Source organism: Oppia nitens, unplaced genomic scaffold (genome assembly GCF_028296485.1).
Source record: "Oppia nitens isolate AA-2021 unplaced genomic scaffold, nextdenovo-longstitch-racon4-pilon3 scaffold7_pilon_pilon_pilon, whole genome shotgun sequence".
Taxonomy (NCBI): Eukaryota; Metazoa; Arthropoda; class Arachnida; order Sarcoptiformes; family Oppiidae; genus Oppia; species Oppia nitens.
The window spans coordinates 2,530,634-2,549,203 of record NW_026533251.1 but is presented as its reverse complement, the minus strand read 5'-3'; the positions used below and the strand labels follow the sequence as shown (position 1 = coordinate 2,549,203).

The 18,570-nt window shown below is 27.2% G+C and overlaps 5 protein-coding genes across 6 annotated transcripts; 2 read left to right on the top strand and 3 right to left on the bottom strand.

Annotated features, from left to right (window-relative positions):
- Positions 1-492: 492 nt before the first annotated feature.
- Positions 493-3,491, bottom strand: LOC128963596 (zinc finger protein ZIC 4-like). The gene is made up of 6 exons (XM_054310109.1): positions 3,449-3,491; positions 1,618-2,183; positions 1,388-1,549; positions 1,158-1,319; positions 988-1,095; positions 493-927 (listed from the first exon to the last, which is right to left on the bottom strand). The coding sequence occupies exons 1-6, from the start codon at positions 3,489-3,491 to the stop codon at positions 493-495; spliced, it is 1,476 nt and encodes a 491-aa protein (XP_054166084.1).
- Positions 3,492-5,301: 1,810 nt separating this feature from the next.
- LOC128963595 (uncharacterized oxidoreductase YjmC-like) lies at positions 5,302-7,109 on the top strand. Its single transcript, XM_054310108.1, has 7 exons — positions 5,302-5,583; positions 5,655-5,843; positions 5,896-5,957; positions 6,028-6,307; positions 6,367-6,485; positions 6,547-6,753; positions 7,056-7,109. The coding sequence occupies exons 1-7, from the start codon at positions 5,427-5,429 to the stop codon at positions 7,107-7,109; spliced, it is 1,068 nt and encodes a 355-aa protein (XP_054166083.1). The 5' UTR covers positions 5,302-5,426.
- A 1,679-nt stretch (positions 7,110-8,788) lies between these two features.
- LOC128963594 (tRNA N6-adenosine threonylcarbamoyltransferase, mitochondrial-like) lies at positions 8,789-9,997 on the bottom strand. The gene is made up of 2 exons (XM_054310107.1): positions 9,940-9,997; positions 8,789-9,883 (listed from the first exon to the last, which is right to left on the bottom strand). The coding sequence occupies exons 1-2, from the start codon at positions 9,946-9,948 to the stop codon at positions 8,789-8,791; spliced, it is 1,104 nt and encodes a 367-aa protein (XP_054166082.1). The 5' UTR covers positions 9,949-9,997.
- Positions 9,998-11,630: 1,633 nt separating this feature from the next.
- LOC128963056 (uncharacterized) lies at positions 11,631-16,557 on the bottom strand. Of its 2 annotated transcripts, XM_054309513.1 has the most exons (4): positions 16,475-16,551; positions 15,017-16,369; positions 12,999-14,943; positions 11,631-12,930 (listed from the first exon to the last, which is right to left on the bottom strand). In XM_054309513.1, exons 2-4 carry the CDS (start codon positions 16,363-16,365, stop codon positions 11,725-11,727), a joined length of 4,500 nt encoding a protein of 1,499 aa, XP_054165488.1. In that variant the 5' UTR covers positions 16,366-16,369; positions 16,475-16,551; the 3' UTR covers positions 11,631-11,724. The 2 variants fall into 2 exon arrangements, with proteins under 2 accessions (XP_054165488.1, XP_054165487.1); XM_054309512.1 differs by having other exon boundaries at positions 15,017-16,557.
- Positions 16,558-16,610: 53 nt separating this feature from the next.
- On the top strand, positions 16,611-17,335 carry LOC128963058 (dynactin subunit 6-like). Its single transcript, XM_054309514.1, has 2 exons — positions 16,611-16,700; positions 16,765-17,335. The coding sequence occupies exons 1-2, from the start codon at positions 16,672-16,674 to the stop codon at positions 17,324-17,326; spliced, it is 591 nt and encodes a 196-aa protein (XP_054165489.1). The 5' UTR covers positions 16,611-16,671; the 3' UTR covers positions 17,327-17,335.
- The last annotated feature ends 1,235 nt before the right edge of the window (positions 17,336-18,570 follow it).

Genomic DNA, 18,570 nt, shown 5'->3' with positions numbered 1-18,570 from the left:
ATAGCAACTAACCTTTATTAATAAGGTTTAATCATATTATTACAATATAAATATAACTTACAATAGAAACACTTGAATATTATAGACTAATAAAGATACTAAAGTTAGTGCAAATATTAAACAAAATACGGTTAGATTTGTTGAATTATTTTAGATTTTATAAGACATCAGAGAATGTTGAAAATTATAGAAAAATCCGATAATTTTTATTTTAATTATTATATTAATTAATATAATTATTTTACTATTAATCAATTCTTTTAATGCTAAATACAGTTCATTATTATAATTAATAAAGTGGTACAATAATAAATAACATTTTAAACACATAATACTATTAAATCAGTATAATAACAAATATTTAAAAATAATACTTAAGAATATAAATAATCACTAAATACATGGTATATTGTATTTGTACTAATCGTAAAGTATACTATATAATACTGTATTAGAAATATTATATATAATATAAAAATTAATAATATTATATTAAAACATATTATTTGAATTATTCTTAATGTCATTAAACTCATTTAAATGATTGTTATTTGCATTATTAATTGGTGACAATAATTTCGATATATGTTGATTTGTAAGACCTTGAATTGAAGTATTGGCTAAAATATTTGCCAAACTGTTTGTGTGAGTAAAGCTATTATGCATTTGTCTATTATTATGCCAAACACCACCAGAAGCTTTGCCATTATAAGAACTGGCCATTGATAACGGTCTCATCATTTTAGGTGCACTGGTATTAAAGTTTTGTGTTACTAATGATGAGCTTAATTGTGAGCTCATGCCTCCCCACGACTGGGACAATGAGTTCGTAATACTGTTATTGAACGATGAATTCAAAGAAGATGCCAGACTTCGGTAGTCTTTAAACATATCATCCACTTCTGAATTTGTTGAACTTTGCGATGACTTATAATAATAATAATAATTGAAAAATTTAATAAATATTATAATAAAATAAAATGAAACCTTTTTTTGTTTAACACATTTTTCTGAATGATTTTTCATGTGTTTTCTTAAAGAACTGGGATCTGTATATCTTTTACCACAATTAGGTACCTGACAGGCATACGGCTTCTTAAATATTAATACAAATAATTTAAATATTTTGTGGATAAATAAATTTTAAATAGACATACGGTGTCGATGTGTGTCCTCTGATGTTTTGCCCGATCAGATGAGTTACTGAAAGCTTTGATACAGTTTTCATATTGACAAACATACGGTCGTTCCCCGGTATGCGATCTCATATGAATTTTCAAGTTTTCAAGCCTTGAAAAAGCTTTAGTGCATCCTTCAAACTATAGTATTTATTATATAAAAAATTATTAAATATTTAATGCAATGGGTGATCAAAATTAAAACTAACTGTGCATTTATTAGGCTTTTCGCCTGAATGTACTCTCATATGTATTAATAGTTTATATCTGGCATTAAATGGCCGTTTCATTCGCGGACAGTCTCTCCAAAAACAAGTAAACTCATCGTTATTACGGCGCTGATCGATGTGAAGCTTTTCAATGTGTTGGACCTGTTGTTAGGGGGGAAAGCAATGCTGTTATGTCTTATAATTATTTTAATTAAAAACATTTGTATTACTAATTCTTCTTGACTTTTGAATACTGAATAACATTCAAACCATTCGCACGTTTGGATGTTTGACATCATATGAGATGAGTTAAGAGACGACTCCAAAGAAATTGCATCTTCAATAACACTCTGAAAATTAGGATCACTATAACCGGTGTGATTGGTATTCATTGAACATATATTTTGATATTTTGATTGATATATGTGTTGGCAATGACTTTCATTTTGCTGATTGTGATAATCAAAAATTTCCTTTTTTGGTGACACTATTTCTTGTTGTCCTAAATTGTTGTCAAACTGATCGTAATAAAGACATTCCAGATCTAATATGTCATCATTTTGTAATTTTTTAGATCCCAATGAATGATATTTAGGACTCGTCAGCAAATCAATTGCATCCACACTTCTTGACCATTGATGACAATTACCGCTATTATTATAAATGTTATTTTCGTGATAACTATTTACAGGTTCTTCATATAAGACTTGATCGCAATACTGTATTTCGTTATCATATAAATTTGTGGACAATTTATTGTTAAAGTGATGAAATTCTGGATTCAACAATTTGGTCTCTAAATTATTTGATACAATAATATTCATTTTTAAAGATTGTTATTATCACTGAATTAATTAATTTTGTGGATAATTAATTAGATTGAAAAAAAGATTATTAAACTTCATTACCAAAGTGTTACTAAAGATTCCTATCAATGAATAAAATTCAAACAAATGACTTGAAATGTTTAAATCAAATGTGAATATTCTTAAAGAACTTCCCTTTTATGTCAACTCATAAGTGCAGCTGTTTTACTACATTGACATTCATTGATGTTTAATATGATATAATGCTTTATTGTTTGACTTTAAGTTTTTTTTAATATAGATTGAAAAAGTTATACAAGTATTAAGTATTATAATAAAACTCACAGATTTAAAGTATTCTCTCTCTCTCTCTCTCTCTCTCTCTCTCTCTCTTTCTTTCTTTTTTCTATCTACAGTATTTATCTATCTATTTGTTTATTAACATATTTGTCTGTATTTACTTAAAATAAACTTTTTATAAACAAAAATAATTATCATGCTAATAAAAATTTTAATTTAAGAATGATTTATTAATTAAAATTATAAATTTGTCAAAAATATTTTAATAAATTAAACTTTGTCAATAATAACATAAAATATTTATTAAAATAATAGAATAGAAATTTAATATTTGTTAAGATTCATAATAAATTCATATCTAATTTAACGTTATTATAATTAGACCTTAAGTTAAGACATAAATGTTTTGAATATAAAGAGTGAAATGCGATACTCTTTGAGTGAGATGTTAGTGGCAGTCAAGCGATAGAGTTGTATATAACAAGTGATGGACAGAAACAAACACTACAAACACCACAAACCATAAGTTGATTCAATGGATTCATTCAAACATTTGATACTAGACTTGCTTTATATTTATACTCATTATACAGTATATTAAGATTATTAAATATACTGTAATATCATTAATAAATTTTTATTAATAAGCACTTGTTTGGATAAGATTTATATTATCACTCTATAAAAATAATATGCACTACATTTTGTTAATATTAAATATGTTTAGTTACATATTACTTATAAATTTAAAAATTTGATCATTTTTAATACATGAAAACAAAAAAATAACATGCAAAAATTTATCATTTATATGTTTGCTACTGTATATTTAATATATTGATACAATTTTTTTTATAAATAAAATAATTAAATGTTTTTATGGATGATAATGAAATTTAAGTTAATTAAAAGCAATTTACAATAATATATATTTCATAATTATAATAATACATACCTTTTTCATTGTAAGCATGATTAGTATAACAATCAAATGGCATTTTACTATATTTTATTTATAATTAAAACTAAAAACTTATAAAAGTAGCATTTTATGTATCAACAAATGGCTTATAATTAGTATTACTAAATTTATTGTAAATAAAAATAATTGTTTTTATTTTAATAATAAATTGTTAAAATATTAATAAAAGATAACTAAATGTAAAACGATTAGTTGACTTTTAGCAATAAATAATTCTCATATATTGTAATCAATATAAATGTATTGATTTCGTCACATGTGATAAAAATTATTAAAAAATTTATCAGTTTGTAACTCTAATTGTTTTGCAATCTGCTTATTAAATACAGCAACTTATTGTTTAAGATACTCAACAAAATTTATTTTATTTTATCTTATTTTTACCATTTATATAATACAATTTTGATTATTTTTAATAAATAAATTATTAATTTTACCAAATTCAAATTTGTTATACTGTTTGACATGAAATTTGCATAAATATAGTATTATTCAAATGTGGAAATATTTATATAGTATAACAACTAATCTGATTTGTTTAATCATTAGTAACACCTCTTTAATAACTAATTAGTTGTCTTAATTGCGATCAATTGAGTGCACTATAAAGTAAAGTTTACTCATCTAATCAATTTATAATGTTTTTATATTTTTTATTTTAATGCTTAATATCAATTTGTTTTACAGTATTTTTATATAATTAAATAATTAAAATTATATTTATGATATCATATTTTAATATATAGCAATTTTAATTTTTTTACTCACAAATACAATTGTTTAGTAAATATACTAAAAAATAAATATCTAAAACTTTAAAACAATAGTTTTTATTAATAATTATCCTAATATCAGAGTTTTTGATATAATGTATTTATGAAAATAAATAACAAAAATTTGTTCACATAAAAGTTAATAACCTTAATTGTATAATTATTCATAATTGGTTTTATTATTTTATTTATAGCATAATTATACTATTATTTATATATAAATAATTTATAGCAAGATTTATAAAAATCATTTTTCATATATTTTTCAAATATTTGTTTATCTTTTATGATTATATAATAATTAATATTCAGGTTTATATTGTTATTACTATTACTTAATAGAATTATAATGATAAGTAATTTTTTAAATGTTAAGTACATTTACTGTAGTTTAAAAACTGTAAAAAATCTAATTGTTATTTTTGTTTAAAATATTAGCATAAAAAGGCTGTAATCTTAATCAAAATTTATTTAATGACATAATTGGCAAAATCTAAAAATTATCAGTTATTAGTATCTGTTTATCAGTGAAAATCGAAACCTATCATCGCTTAAATTCCCTCTATTCCTGAATTCCAGTAAATTTCTAAATTTATTGTAAATACATTAAAAATAATGTTCAATGTTTAAGGGTTATGTAAAATTAATGATTTGATACTAATTTAATATTTATAAATATTAATTAAATTATTATTAAATTTTGTAGTAAAATAGAACCAATAAAAATACTGTAACAATTCTAGCATTGCCAAACCGAGTTCTTGGAAATTAGTTTTTATCGATTCAAGTGGTAATATCAGTATAAGTTTACACTAAAAGTTAAATAATATTTAAATAAATAAATAAAATTATTTTTTGTTTCATTGAGTAGAGAATGTAATATAAAAAATAAGTGAGAATTTTGTTGTTTATGTATTTTTTAAAAAAGTTTCAAAACTCATGTCTATTAAAAAGTTTTGCAGATTCATAGCTATCATACAAATGTGAAGGACATATATTTAGCGGTTAATATAAGATATGTTTAGTGAAGGACAGACATCTCACTAATCATTTGTAATACAAGTCTATAATCCAAACATTTGTAAAACATCTGACATAGCGTTAGAAACATTATAGTCTCCATAGATTTAATTACCAAATATATTGCATTCAATATATTAATACTAATAAATAAAATAATGTCTTATTTAATTGTTGCCAAAAATGATATCAAATTATTTATAACGAGAGCTATGGTCGCCGTTGGCACCAATGCATCGCACGCCGACATATTAGCCGACGTATTGATTGCCGGTGACTATAGGGGACACTTCAGTCATGGACTCAACAGATTAGGTATTATGTAATTATTTTTATAATTAGATAAATATATTAATTATTATTTGTTTCACATTAATAATAACAAGATCTCTATTTGGAGGATATTAAGGGCAAGTCGTGTAAAGCCGACGGACAGCCAATCATTTTGAATGAATCCGCGGCTACCGCTTGGGTTGACGGCAACAATCTGTTGGGTCCCGTTGTCGGCAAGTTCTGTATGGAGTTAGCCATAAAAAAAGCTAAAGAAGCCGGTATTGGATGGGTTGTCGCTAAAGGTTTGATTATTTGAGAAATTTATTCAATAATAAAGTTGTTATAATTATTAAGGAAGTAATCATTTCGGAATCGCTGGTTATTACAGTTTGTTAGCCATGAATGAAAACATGATTGTAAGTTATTCAGGCTATAATCCCATCATTCATATTATATTGTATATACTGTATGCTTATGTATTAATAGGGAATGGCATTCACAAATGCATCACCACTTGTGGCYACAACTCGTGGAAAAGAGCCATTCTTTGGTACCAATCCTTTGACAGTGGCAGCACCGGCTAATAATGGGGACAGTTTTGTTTTGGATATGGCAACATCAGTAGTAGCATTGGGTAAAGTTGAATTAGCTGATAGAAAAGATGAATCAATTCCAGACAACTGGGCCATCGATAAGAACGGTCAACAAATAACTGATCCCAAGAATCTAAATGCATTGTTGCCATTAGGAGGACCTGAAAAATCTAGTATTACTTAGAAATTGTAAATTTGTTGAAATATTAAATAACTTATAATTATTTTTTAGGTGGATATAAGGGTTACGGCTTAGCTATGATGGTTGAACTCTTTACTGCCATACTTTCTGGATCAGCTGTTGCACCAAATGTAAGAAAATGGTCAGATAATCACACGACTGCTAATTTGGTATGTTTTTTGTGACACCCATCAAATGATTTATTTAATAATAGATACCAATTAACAATAGGGTCAATGTTTTGTGGCAATAAATCCCGAAATGTTTGCTCCGGGATTTACCGACAGAATGTCCAATTTAATAGATCACTGTCGCAATCAAGAGCCAGTTGATGGCCAGCCTAATGTATTAGTTGCTGGCGATCCTGAAAGAGAAAACATGAGAAAATGTGATGAACAGGGAGGCATAGCCTACCACATCAATCAAATAACATTTGCTGTAAGATATGTTACAGAAAAGTTTAATAGGTTTGGATTTGTCTACTCATAAATATATACCAAATTGTTTTGACACAAACTAATTGTCGAGTTTAATGATTTAAAAATTTAACACAAAAAAACTAATTAAAATTATTTAGACATTACTTAGAAAAGGTTATTTGTATTAAAACTTAATAAATTGAAACAAACTTTTAGTAGTCATACATAAACTTTTTATTAGACAAATCCAAACTAAATTTTTATTTAAAATTTTAATATATATATATATATAATCAATATATATAAAAACAATTATTACAGAATGGTATCGCATCTCAACTTAACATTGAACCACCAAAAGTACACAGCGATTAAACATTTAATATATTATCATGGTTATTTTATAGTTTTTATAATTATTAAATTTAATATGATATATTTTTTTAAATAAATAATTTTGAAATAATTCAATTTATAATATTATTACAAATCTATCATATATTGCCGTTTGTTATTTGATCCAATTTCTTAGTTGTCCAACATTTGTCTTAGACTGTGTGATATCCCGGGTAAGCACATAGCTTTGTCCACGAAACCACTCCAATCAATACATTATTATATTTAATTGGTGAACAAGAATCACCCTTTATATACATTTATTACAATTTCAAATATATCATATTATAGATTACAGGTAAATATTTTTTAAATACTTCTAAATAATTGATAAATTATTTCTTCTTCATAAATCGGGAATTGATTAATCATTTAAAACAAATTATACAATAAAATTGATAAAATTATTTTCAAGATATTTTGAGTTTATTTTGATACATAATTCAAAACCAATTGTAAATTTACAGTATATATGCTATAAATCGTATGATTATACTGTAATTAAAATTATAAACTGCGTATCCACTGATTTTATATTAAATGTTTTATTAATTAATATGTATTTTTATAAATATATTTTTTAATTGACAATTTCTTAATAATTTTTTTAATTAGTTATAATAGATAAATAATTATCACTTGTATTAATTGGGAATTAAATTATACAAACTTGGAATTAATCCAAAGTGCTTTAAAATATAGCATTACTAACACTATAAACAAATAATGTATAATTATTATTGTATCACAATTTTATAATTATTATGTAATAAACTATTATTAGTATTATATGATTACAGTAAGTATGATTCATTGGAATTATTTTGATATAATTATTATTTATATTTAAATTTTTAAAACATTCATAAACTATAAAATGTTTTATTTATTAGATTTTTTTAAGTAAGATTTCTATTTATTAATAATTTCTATAAAATTGTATGTAATACTGCAGTATATTTATTAAATAAATTTAAAAACAATACATAGTTTTTGTATATCAATACATTACTTAACTTAAAATGTATTAAATTTAAATAAAACTTACAAGATTTACACTATAGATAATTGACAATAACATAGAATATTCTGTATCTCAACAATGAAAGTATTAGCCAAATGTTGAATATTTATAGTAATGTTTATAATTTAAATGTTTAAAAATGGGAATAACTCTTAGATTATAAGGAGTCAATGAAATACATTGATTTAATTCATTGTACTGACAAGTGTTACCTTAATTAAGACACTTATCTCCCCATCAAACACCACTTCCTAACCCTCCACACACCCTAACACTTCCTAACCTCCACAACAATTACAAACTAACATAACTAAAGAACAAAATTTTAAAAATTATATTTTATTTAACAATTGTCTCATCCAATATATAAGATTATGTGATTTAATGCATTTTATTGCATGTATTACAACATATTATGTATGAATTTTAGTGACTCCTACAATCTAGACTTAAGCGTTTTAATTAATTAATTAATGTAAAAACATGAAATACACAATTAACTCAAATTATATAATTTTTATTAAAAATATTCAATTGTTTTACCATGATAGATTTATGATGTTAAATTATTTACATATTGTCTCTGATCTAAAATTTAAATACAAATTCATCAAACATTACTTAAATCAATAGTTTATGTTAGTTTTATAAACTTTTTCACATCAATTGTATCGCATTTGATGTGTTGTGAAATTAATAGATTACTGATATCCTCACCAAACGGTGCTTTCGCTAAAATATCAATCTTTTTGATGCTATCCATAGATCTAATTATTGAATCGGAAAACTTGTTTTCGTTAACCAGTTTTAAGATACCATTCCATGCAATCATAACGCCATTATCACCGCATAATCTTTTATGCGGAACAATCACTTCAATGTCTTCAGTTTGACAATAATTTCTGATACAATCAGTGATAAACTGATTGGAAGCACATCCGCCACTGATTACAAGTTTTATTGGTTTGTTATCAAACAAATTATTATCTCTAATAAAAATGAATGCTCTCTGAAGTCTCTTAATAAACATAAAAGTTATGGCGTATTGAAGTGAAGCACAAATATTGTTGGCCTGCGGTAACACCCGATCGGGCTCTATGTCCGTCTCTTTTTCCAAACGCTCTATTAATCTAATAGTCATTGTTTCAAAACCACTAAAACTAAAACCACAGTTTCGGTTGAGTGAAGTATACGTCGGATATTTGTTCACATCAGTGAAATACTCGAAAGGATTGCCAGTTTTGGCGCACAACTCAAGAGCCGCACCGCCACTGATCTCATTATATGGTTGGCCGAAATTTTTGAGTCTTAATCGACGAGAAATCTTATCCATGAGATCTCCCGGTGCTATATCTTGTGTATTGCCTAAGAGTTCAAATTTGTTAATATTTCTGACAATTGCCAGAAGACAGTGACCGCCAGATATAAGAAGAGTAACGAATGGAAAGTTAATGTCGTTATCAATGGTTGCCATCAAAGCGTGTGCTTCCATGTGATGGATGGGAATCACTGGCAATGAATACTTGATGGCTAATGCTTTGGCGTAATTCTTGCCGATTATTAGAGATGTCGGCAAACCTGGTCTTAAAGTGACGGCAATGGCGGACAAGTTTGCGGGACTAACACTTGCTTGTTGTAGGGCCTGACGAACACAATCATCAATGCATTCTTGGTGTAAGACTCGGGCCACGGGAGGGATTATCCCACCATTTGATAGATGAGTCTTCAGCTGAGACCGACAAACATCAGATCTAATGTTACCGTTTTGGTCAACGATAGCAATACCTGTTTCATCACATGAGGTCTCAATTCCCAACACTATGTGATTAAATGATAGTCGTCTGCATTGACCGCTGATGTCTAGTAGTTGATTGAATCCAAGTCTTCTTAAAATGACTTTTGTAAACATCATTCAAATGATGACATGTATTGACAATCAATGCATTGTTTGATTCATTCATAACATATGATGTAATGCTTGTGTTGTCAATGACTTCATAAACAGTATAACATGTGTTTAAATACTGTACTATATATTGATTTATAGTATTTTTACATTTATATTAATATAAAACTTTACAAAATTAAAATGTATGTACAGTAGTATAGTATAGTATATTATTATTTAGAATACTGTATACATATTTTATTTTTATTGTTATACAGTATATTGAAATATATAATATATTATATATCATCTAATTAAAGATAATTTATATCAAGTTATTAATTTATATATTTTTATAACAATTATACATTGCTAATTTGTAAAATAATGGTTAGAGTAATTGGAAATATATATGATTACAATAAAATCTAATTTATTGTATCTGTGTTTTAACATTTGATTGTAAAAATACAGTACTATAAATTTAGATAGTTACCATGATCAATTCAAAAGTATACAAACAAGTTTTATTGAGTATACGGGTATATATAAAACTATTTAATTTAAAGTAGATTACAATATTTAGAGCAATAATGATACAGTATTTGCATTATTGTTGAAATAGTATTTTAAGTAACAGGTGTTTTTGTTAAACATATACATGTAATAAAATATTTTAACATAAAACCATTTGAATATACCTAACTTATATTGTTTTTTAACATAAAGTATTAGGACAAAAATATAGTATTCATACAAGTATATTATTACACTCTATACAGCATTAATAATAATAAATAATTTAAACTTTAATTACATTATATTGTTTAAACAAATAAAACAGATTTTTATATGAAAATAGTATTTTATTTAATCAGGATTCTGTTGAAAATAAAATATATAATAATTTTAGTTTATTTCTCTAAAATCCTATAAAAACCTTTTGAGAATAATTTTTATCACACATTAATTTTATAGAATATTTATATTGAAATATATTATTCTTACTATATCGTGATTAATAAAACATTTAATTGATATAATTAATTAAAAATTAATAATATAGTTATGAAACTAATATCAATAACTTTCTTACTTTTAATTGTCTCGCAATCGGTTTGGGGTTTCGGTGAAGAAATCAAGAAAGGCTTAGAAAAGGCTAAGAATGCCATTCAAAATGGTATACAAACAGGCATTCAAAAAGCAAAAGAAGTGTTTAATAAAGTGACCGGTCGTGGAGGTGTCGGTGCCAACAATAATATCACTGACACTATTGCCACTGTAGACGGAGTCAAACAAACAAACGTTAGCCCAAATTATGCTACAAATAATAATGGTTCAGTTAAACCTACCGGTGCTGCAGCCGAGTCAGTTAGTTATACAACTGCTTCTGTTACTCAAGTCTTCAATCGGAGCACATCCACTCATTAAGTATAATACTAAATCAACTAAATATTTATATATCATTTTTTATCTAATATTTGTTAAATAAAAAATATATTTTATTAAAATATTTATTATTAATTCCTTGAAATAAAACTTTGATTATAAATTTATTAAAATTTGCAAAAAGTATATATTTTTCCCATAGATATTGTGTATATTAAGATAAATAAATGGTATAATAATTCCAAACTAAAAATATTATTATAAAATCAACTCAAATATATAAGAATATAAATTTAATTTGAACTGCATTTGGCAAACAATGGTAATCCATAGACTACAGGTGCGGCTCCAATCAAATATTTAAGTTTACAATATTTTCGGGACATTGAGACGCCTGTTGTAATTGATTTATTGGTATTCAAATTATTTAGCTCTGGTTTCCATTTTGTAAAACAATAGCTTAACATGTGATCGGAAAACTTGTCGATATCAACATCGGTAACATCCCAGAGGACACCCACATAACAGGGACAGCCATTCATAATAAATCTATAGGGCGTTCCATGTGTTTCTAATTTGTAACCATCAGAAAACAATTTACCACTACTACAACCCATTACAATAGCGGCACAATTGATATTACATGAATCAAGTCCATCGGGAACTGATCTATAATATGATGCACCGGCTCCGTGGCCGAAGAATATATAAACATCTTTAGACTCAAATGCAGTCTTTAATTGCAAAGATTGTGGAACTTCTCCAATAACTCCTTTCCATTCTTTCATCGCATCAAAAGTCTCTTTAAAGTAGTTCTGAGTTTTAGCCAAATTGTCCGCCGGATTCACCACATAATAAACGCTCGACTCATTTAAACCATTCGCATAAATATTATTTTTGAATGCTTTATACATTAGAGATAAAACTCTTAGTGATGGTGTCCTGAATACTGACTGATTATATGTTTCAAGTGATGGCAATGATTCAAATGGAAACGCTTCCAATGATTTATCAAGTATTATACCGACTGGCGATATGTTATATGTAGAGTAAATCATCTCTTTGTTATCAATTGGAAAAATATCATTAATTAATTGCTCATATTTTTGATAACATTTGGAAATTATAGAATCGGACGGCATATTAAACAGTAATTTAATGGCTGATCTAAATTCACTGTATCTGAGTATAGGTAATGACTCGACAACTACTTCAAGAAGTGCTGTATTTTTGCAATCAAGTCCTTGGTTTTTCATTAAATCCCTTATATAAGTGCACAACAATTGACACGTTTTAAGATAACGTTTATCTTGAATTTGGCCCAAAAGTATTCCACGAAATGCTCCAAACCAGGTGTCCTCAACACTCTTCAACAACATCTTCATCTCGTCATCCAAAGAGTATCTTAAGCGCCAAAATGTTTCTTTATCTTTGTTAGCAATCGATGCGTTTGACTTTTCAATTATTTCCATAAAATGTGTCATAAAATGTTTAATTATCTGAGATATAAACAATATATACAAAAAAATTGCAATTAAAAGTTATATTTAATAAAAAGTTTTAATACCTTTTGTGGATCAGCTTTTATTTTAAGAAATACTGGTTTTCGACTCTTTTGATAGCGACAGACGATTAAATTGGGAATATTAGAGTCATTATTAATGGCTGTAATTTGAATGACACGCCAGTCATTTGGTAGACTATCAGTATATACTTTATAGCTGTTATTACCCGAAACCATTAGTTTGTCAAATGATAGTGAGTTTACATCATATTTAAACAATTTATTCAGTTTTCGTTTTCTTTCAGCAATAAATAAATTCCTGTATCTATAAGTTATAGCATTCATCTCACAAAAATGATAACCAACTTTATCTTCATTTTTCAATTTATCCAATGAATAAATATCTGTTAATAATTTATTAACTAATATATAAAGTTTGCAAATGGGATGCAAACCAATTAAATCATAAACACATTGTAGAGTTGAGATAATTAATTCAATATCTGTTTGTTTTCTAACAGTTTCTTTTAAACCAATTTCTTCATTAATTACTAGCTTTTTATTAAACACATCATCCAGTTCTTCAATATCTTTATCAACGCTATTGATATTATTTGAAACATCATTAATAAAGACATTAGTTTTTGTTGACTTATTATACGATCGTTTTGTTTTCTTCTCCACATTATCTTCATTATCACTCAAACGTACCGAAGATTTCATTAAATTTGTTTTCGATCGAGTGATACGTTGTGTTGTCTTTGAGTTAGATTCCACTTTAGGAATCACATCGATTACCACAATATCCTGACTATCATTAGAGACTAAATCAGTCATTGAATGCGAACGCACTTCACAGTCACGTTCAAAGTTAAGTCTCATACAAGCCTTAAGTTTAGATACATTTTTATCATTGTTGTTGTCGTCATCAGAGTTGTTATCTTCATAATTAAGTTCAGACACATAATCGCCAATATCTTTATCTTTAAATTGTTTCTGTTTGGGAGCGTTTGGAACTTTTCTTGAGGTTTTAATATCAGATTTAGTGATACTCGGAGGAGTTGAAGACTTATTAATGGTTATAAGGGAACTACTAATTAGTTCATTAATAAAATGACTGTTATATTCAAGCCAAACATTGTTTGCTTTATTTGTGTTGCAGTTTGTTATAAATAAACTAAATTTAGCGAATGCCTCATAATATAATAGCTTTGATTGAATACATCGCTCTTCGTATGCAAATGTCTTCAATTGAGTCAAATGACTACAAGTGTTAATCACATTAACAAACTCTTTCATTTGAATCTGAAGTCGAGCCAAAGTCTCAATAAATTGCATTTTCAATAGTTTATACTTAACATAATTCGTCTCAATTTCTTGTATTTTACAATCAGAAATATGTTTAATAATAATAGGTTTCATTACATTTGAAGCATATTTCTCAATGTGTACTAAAAGAGCAGACACTTGACTAAAGGTGTAATTCGGTGTTTTCATATCCATTTCATCAGTTAATAGTTCATTGAATTTAATTTCAAGTTTCGTTAAAAACAAATCAATTATTTGGTTTTCATAATCACTTTCATTCAACAATTCTTCAGTTAGAGTCACGCGTTTATTATCATTTAGAAAGTCTTCAGAATCATCGCTATACTTGTTGTCCAATTGTCTTAATTTTTTCTTTACCTCCCAAAGTGGTCGTAAGCCCGTGTGATGACAGTCTTCATTATCTGACAAATCACTATTCGATGAATCAATGGTTATGACTTCTTTTGTAAAAATATTGTCAATAAGGCTTTGTTTTTTAGGTATATGTCCGTGAATGGCACGTTTGGTGTCGGGTGATATTGTCGATATTGAAGATCCCGAATCAAATACTGATTCATCATCAGATGACCAACGGTTATGGCTTATACATAGCATTGCATTTTTGAGCTTTAATTGTGAAGCATATTTATGATCACATAGATTATCCAATTGTGAACCACTTATAAGCAATTCTGCGACACTGTATATCAAAAAAACAAATTATTAACATTTAAAAAGTATTGACAATATTTTCAATTAAGAAAAAAACTGACCGCACAGTTGCACAACATCTTCGACCAACTTTTAGCAAACAATTATACGAATATATGGCATCCAAAGGCATCTCAATGTTTTGATAAAATTTAAGAGACATCTGAATGGCATCGAAAGCAAAGTTAAGAACTGAAAAACGATACCAAATGGGGTCGACGTCGCCGACGTTTATTATATTTTCATCGTTAGACTTATTAGAAGACGTCAAACATTTATGCCATCGCTTTAATATACATATAGCTATAGAAGTCGGTTCAATAAATTCACGCAAATACTGATCATAATTAAAATGTTTTGATGGGAAATGTGTGGCTAATAGTAGAGCCAATCCTTTAATATAATAGCGATTTATAGTTAGTTTTTTGACATAATCTGATGACAAAAAAGTGCATAACATTTTGGCCGCTCTTTCAGTGTATCCTCTCTTTAAATCCAATTCACATTTTGCCAAAAAGTTCAACGAAGTGGCAAATGTTTCATTGTTTGGTTGTCCGCAGTTATTGGACGACTTATTACGGATCAAAATAGCGTTGGCTCTATTGGTTTCTCCTAAATCCAAATAAGTCTTCACTAAAAAATAATTGGCAGTTAAACTCATTTCAGAGTATTTATTAGAGAAATGTTCGCAAAACTTGTTCAACAAATGAATTGATTTGAGTCGAGATTCAAATCGTTTATAAAAAGCGTTGATTTGAATGACTGAATATAAGTTATAGTAAATCTTGAGACCAATTATGAGTTCTTCATTCATATAATTCTTCATTTTGATGCCGAAGTCCAGTGCTTGAGTCCAATGATCGACAGCACTATCGATGGGCGCCAACAAGTTTGTCATACTCTTCATGTTAACCAACTCTGGCATTACATTTGACTCACATTTGCTCTCTTTCTGAACGGGAATATCATTAATACTAAAAGGATTGTCTTTACAGATGTTATTCAAGTCATTGCATTTCACTTCTTGAGTAACAACTTTGTCGTCAAACTCTTTGAGAGTCAATAAAAATCTTTCCAAATAAGTGTTACCAATAAGTAAATGAACGGAACAAATGTTGACACAATTGCAACCATCGATGGTATGATTGATGAGTTGTTTGAGTACAGTGTCGATGGTGTGGTCATGTTGTGCGCGGACACCATTGAGCCACTGGGCAGTGGACAGTGTGTCCCGCATTACATCACACCTCCATTTGCCCTCACGTTTGGTCTCATTTGATGGCTTTGTCGACAATTTACGTATACATTCATTGGTGGCCACCGTTGGTCTTCGGGTTTTCGTTTTCTTTGTTTTGCTTTCATCGCTAAAGTTATAGCAATCAGTGATACTCTTCAACACATTGGATGACATTTCACTAATTGATTGCAATTATTATTACAATTAAACTAATAGTCAAACAATTATTCAAACAATTATTCATTCATTGATTTAATCAGTCATTCATTCATTCAATGCTCACATTTAGCTCCAAATCATTCGAAATATGAGTTTAACTTTAGTCACTGACTCTCCTATTGGACACTTAGTATTCAATTCGTTCTCTCATTGGTTGAAAACATGAATACCTTTACTATAAATAACGTCAACTATTTGTGAGTAAAATGTTTAACAAATTGTTTACAAATGAATGTATTGTTTTGATTGATATTTAATTGAATGTCAAATATGTCAACAAATAAGCAAAAGTTAGTATCAATTAAGATATATAATGACATCAATTAAATACTAATCATTTGTTTTGCAAAACAGTGTCAAAATCAGTATCGGATCCATAGTTTGTTGTGAAGAGACGACACTATTGGGTGATATAACGATCGGTGCAAAGACTGTGATTCATCCGACGGCAGTCATAGATGCGACCAAAGGTCCCGTTGTTATCGGCGAATCCAATCTGATTGAGGAAAGAGTTCATATCATTAACACATGCACTCAACCGCTGATCATTGGTTCCCATAATGTGTTTGAAGTGGGATCTCATTGTCAGTCACAACATGTCGGTGACCACAACGTACTCGAGTCCAAGTGTCGCGTCGGATCAAAAACATTACTGTCTAATGGCTGTGTCATCGGTGCCATGTGTTGTGTCGATTGCGACCAATTATTACCAGAAAATACTGTCATTTTCGGCACCGATTGTAGACGTCGGACACAAAATGAAAAGCCCACTCAACAGACCTATCAGTTGGACTTCTTAAGTAAAATACTTCCTAATTATCAACGAATTGAAAAACCAAACTTTAAATCAAACACTCAGACAAACACTGCAATGACGACCAGTACTTCATCGACGGCTTCACTGTCACCGCATTAATAATCAATTGATTTGTTTATGAAAATGATTTTAATATTGATTATAAATTATACATTATATTCACCTAAATTACAATTTATTGTATTATTAATTATAAATAAAAGATTTATTTTAAACTTACAATTATTAATTTAGTTGTTTAGTGTAATTTAGTTCATATCATTAATTGTCTATAAAATATTTATTTAAATTGTTTAAATACGGAATATCTCAACTAATATACAGTATAATACTACTGTAGTTATAGTTATAGTGTAGTAATTATAAATTAATATTGTAAGTTAAATATAAATTAATTAATTAAATATTTTTTAAAACTACTTTATTTTTATAGTGAATATTCTCTATATTAACATTAACCTATAAATTCTAAATGTAATCAAATATTTTTACTAAAAGTAGTTTAAAAGTTATTTTTAAATATTAAAAATTGTATTTTAGTTATTGATTTACTAAATAACCAGCAATTTATTTATACTTGATGCATTAACTTAAACTTGAAAAATTCAATACTCACTATTAAATCAGTTGAATGTCATAATAAAACCTGTTGAAAATGCTAGATAGCATTGCCAAAACAAACTTTAATGGCATTACCGGTAATTACTTATAAATAACAAAATACCCCAACACTAACATTAAAAATTCCGTATAAGTGATATTATAATATAAATATTTATTATTAATATAAATTAGTCCGTATGAGTCATATTATACCTAAAATAATCAGTGAGAATATAAATTAGTTATGAGCAGGGTTTTTAAAACGGCAGGAATAAACAATAGATGTCAATTCTGTCAAATGCCTGCCCTGCCTTTGCCATGCCCTGGGCATCTATTTTTAGGTGGTGACACCTATTATTTTAATTTTATATTATTAATTAATTTATAAAACATTTGTATTTTTGTTTTGTATACGTTTAATTAAAAGGTAGTATCCTTGGAAATAAGTATATAAATTGCAAATTTAATTAACACACTAAAAACACTAAATTACATTATTTTTATAGATACAGTTGCTTATTAGCAATTTAAAATGGCAGACAAATAAAATAGATGCCCAAATGCCAGGCATTAAATGGCATCTATTTTGGCATTTCCAGGGCAGGCATTTATTTCCTTAAAACCCTGATCACAAAACTGATTATATCTGATATAAATTAGAATATATTTAAGTTATTAAGTGTTGCAATCATTTTGTGATAAGACATTACAATGCAATAAAACAACAATAATTAGCGATA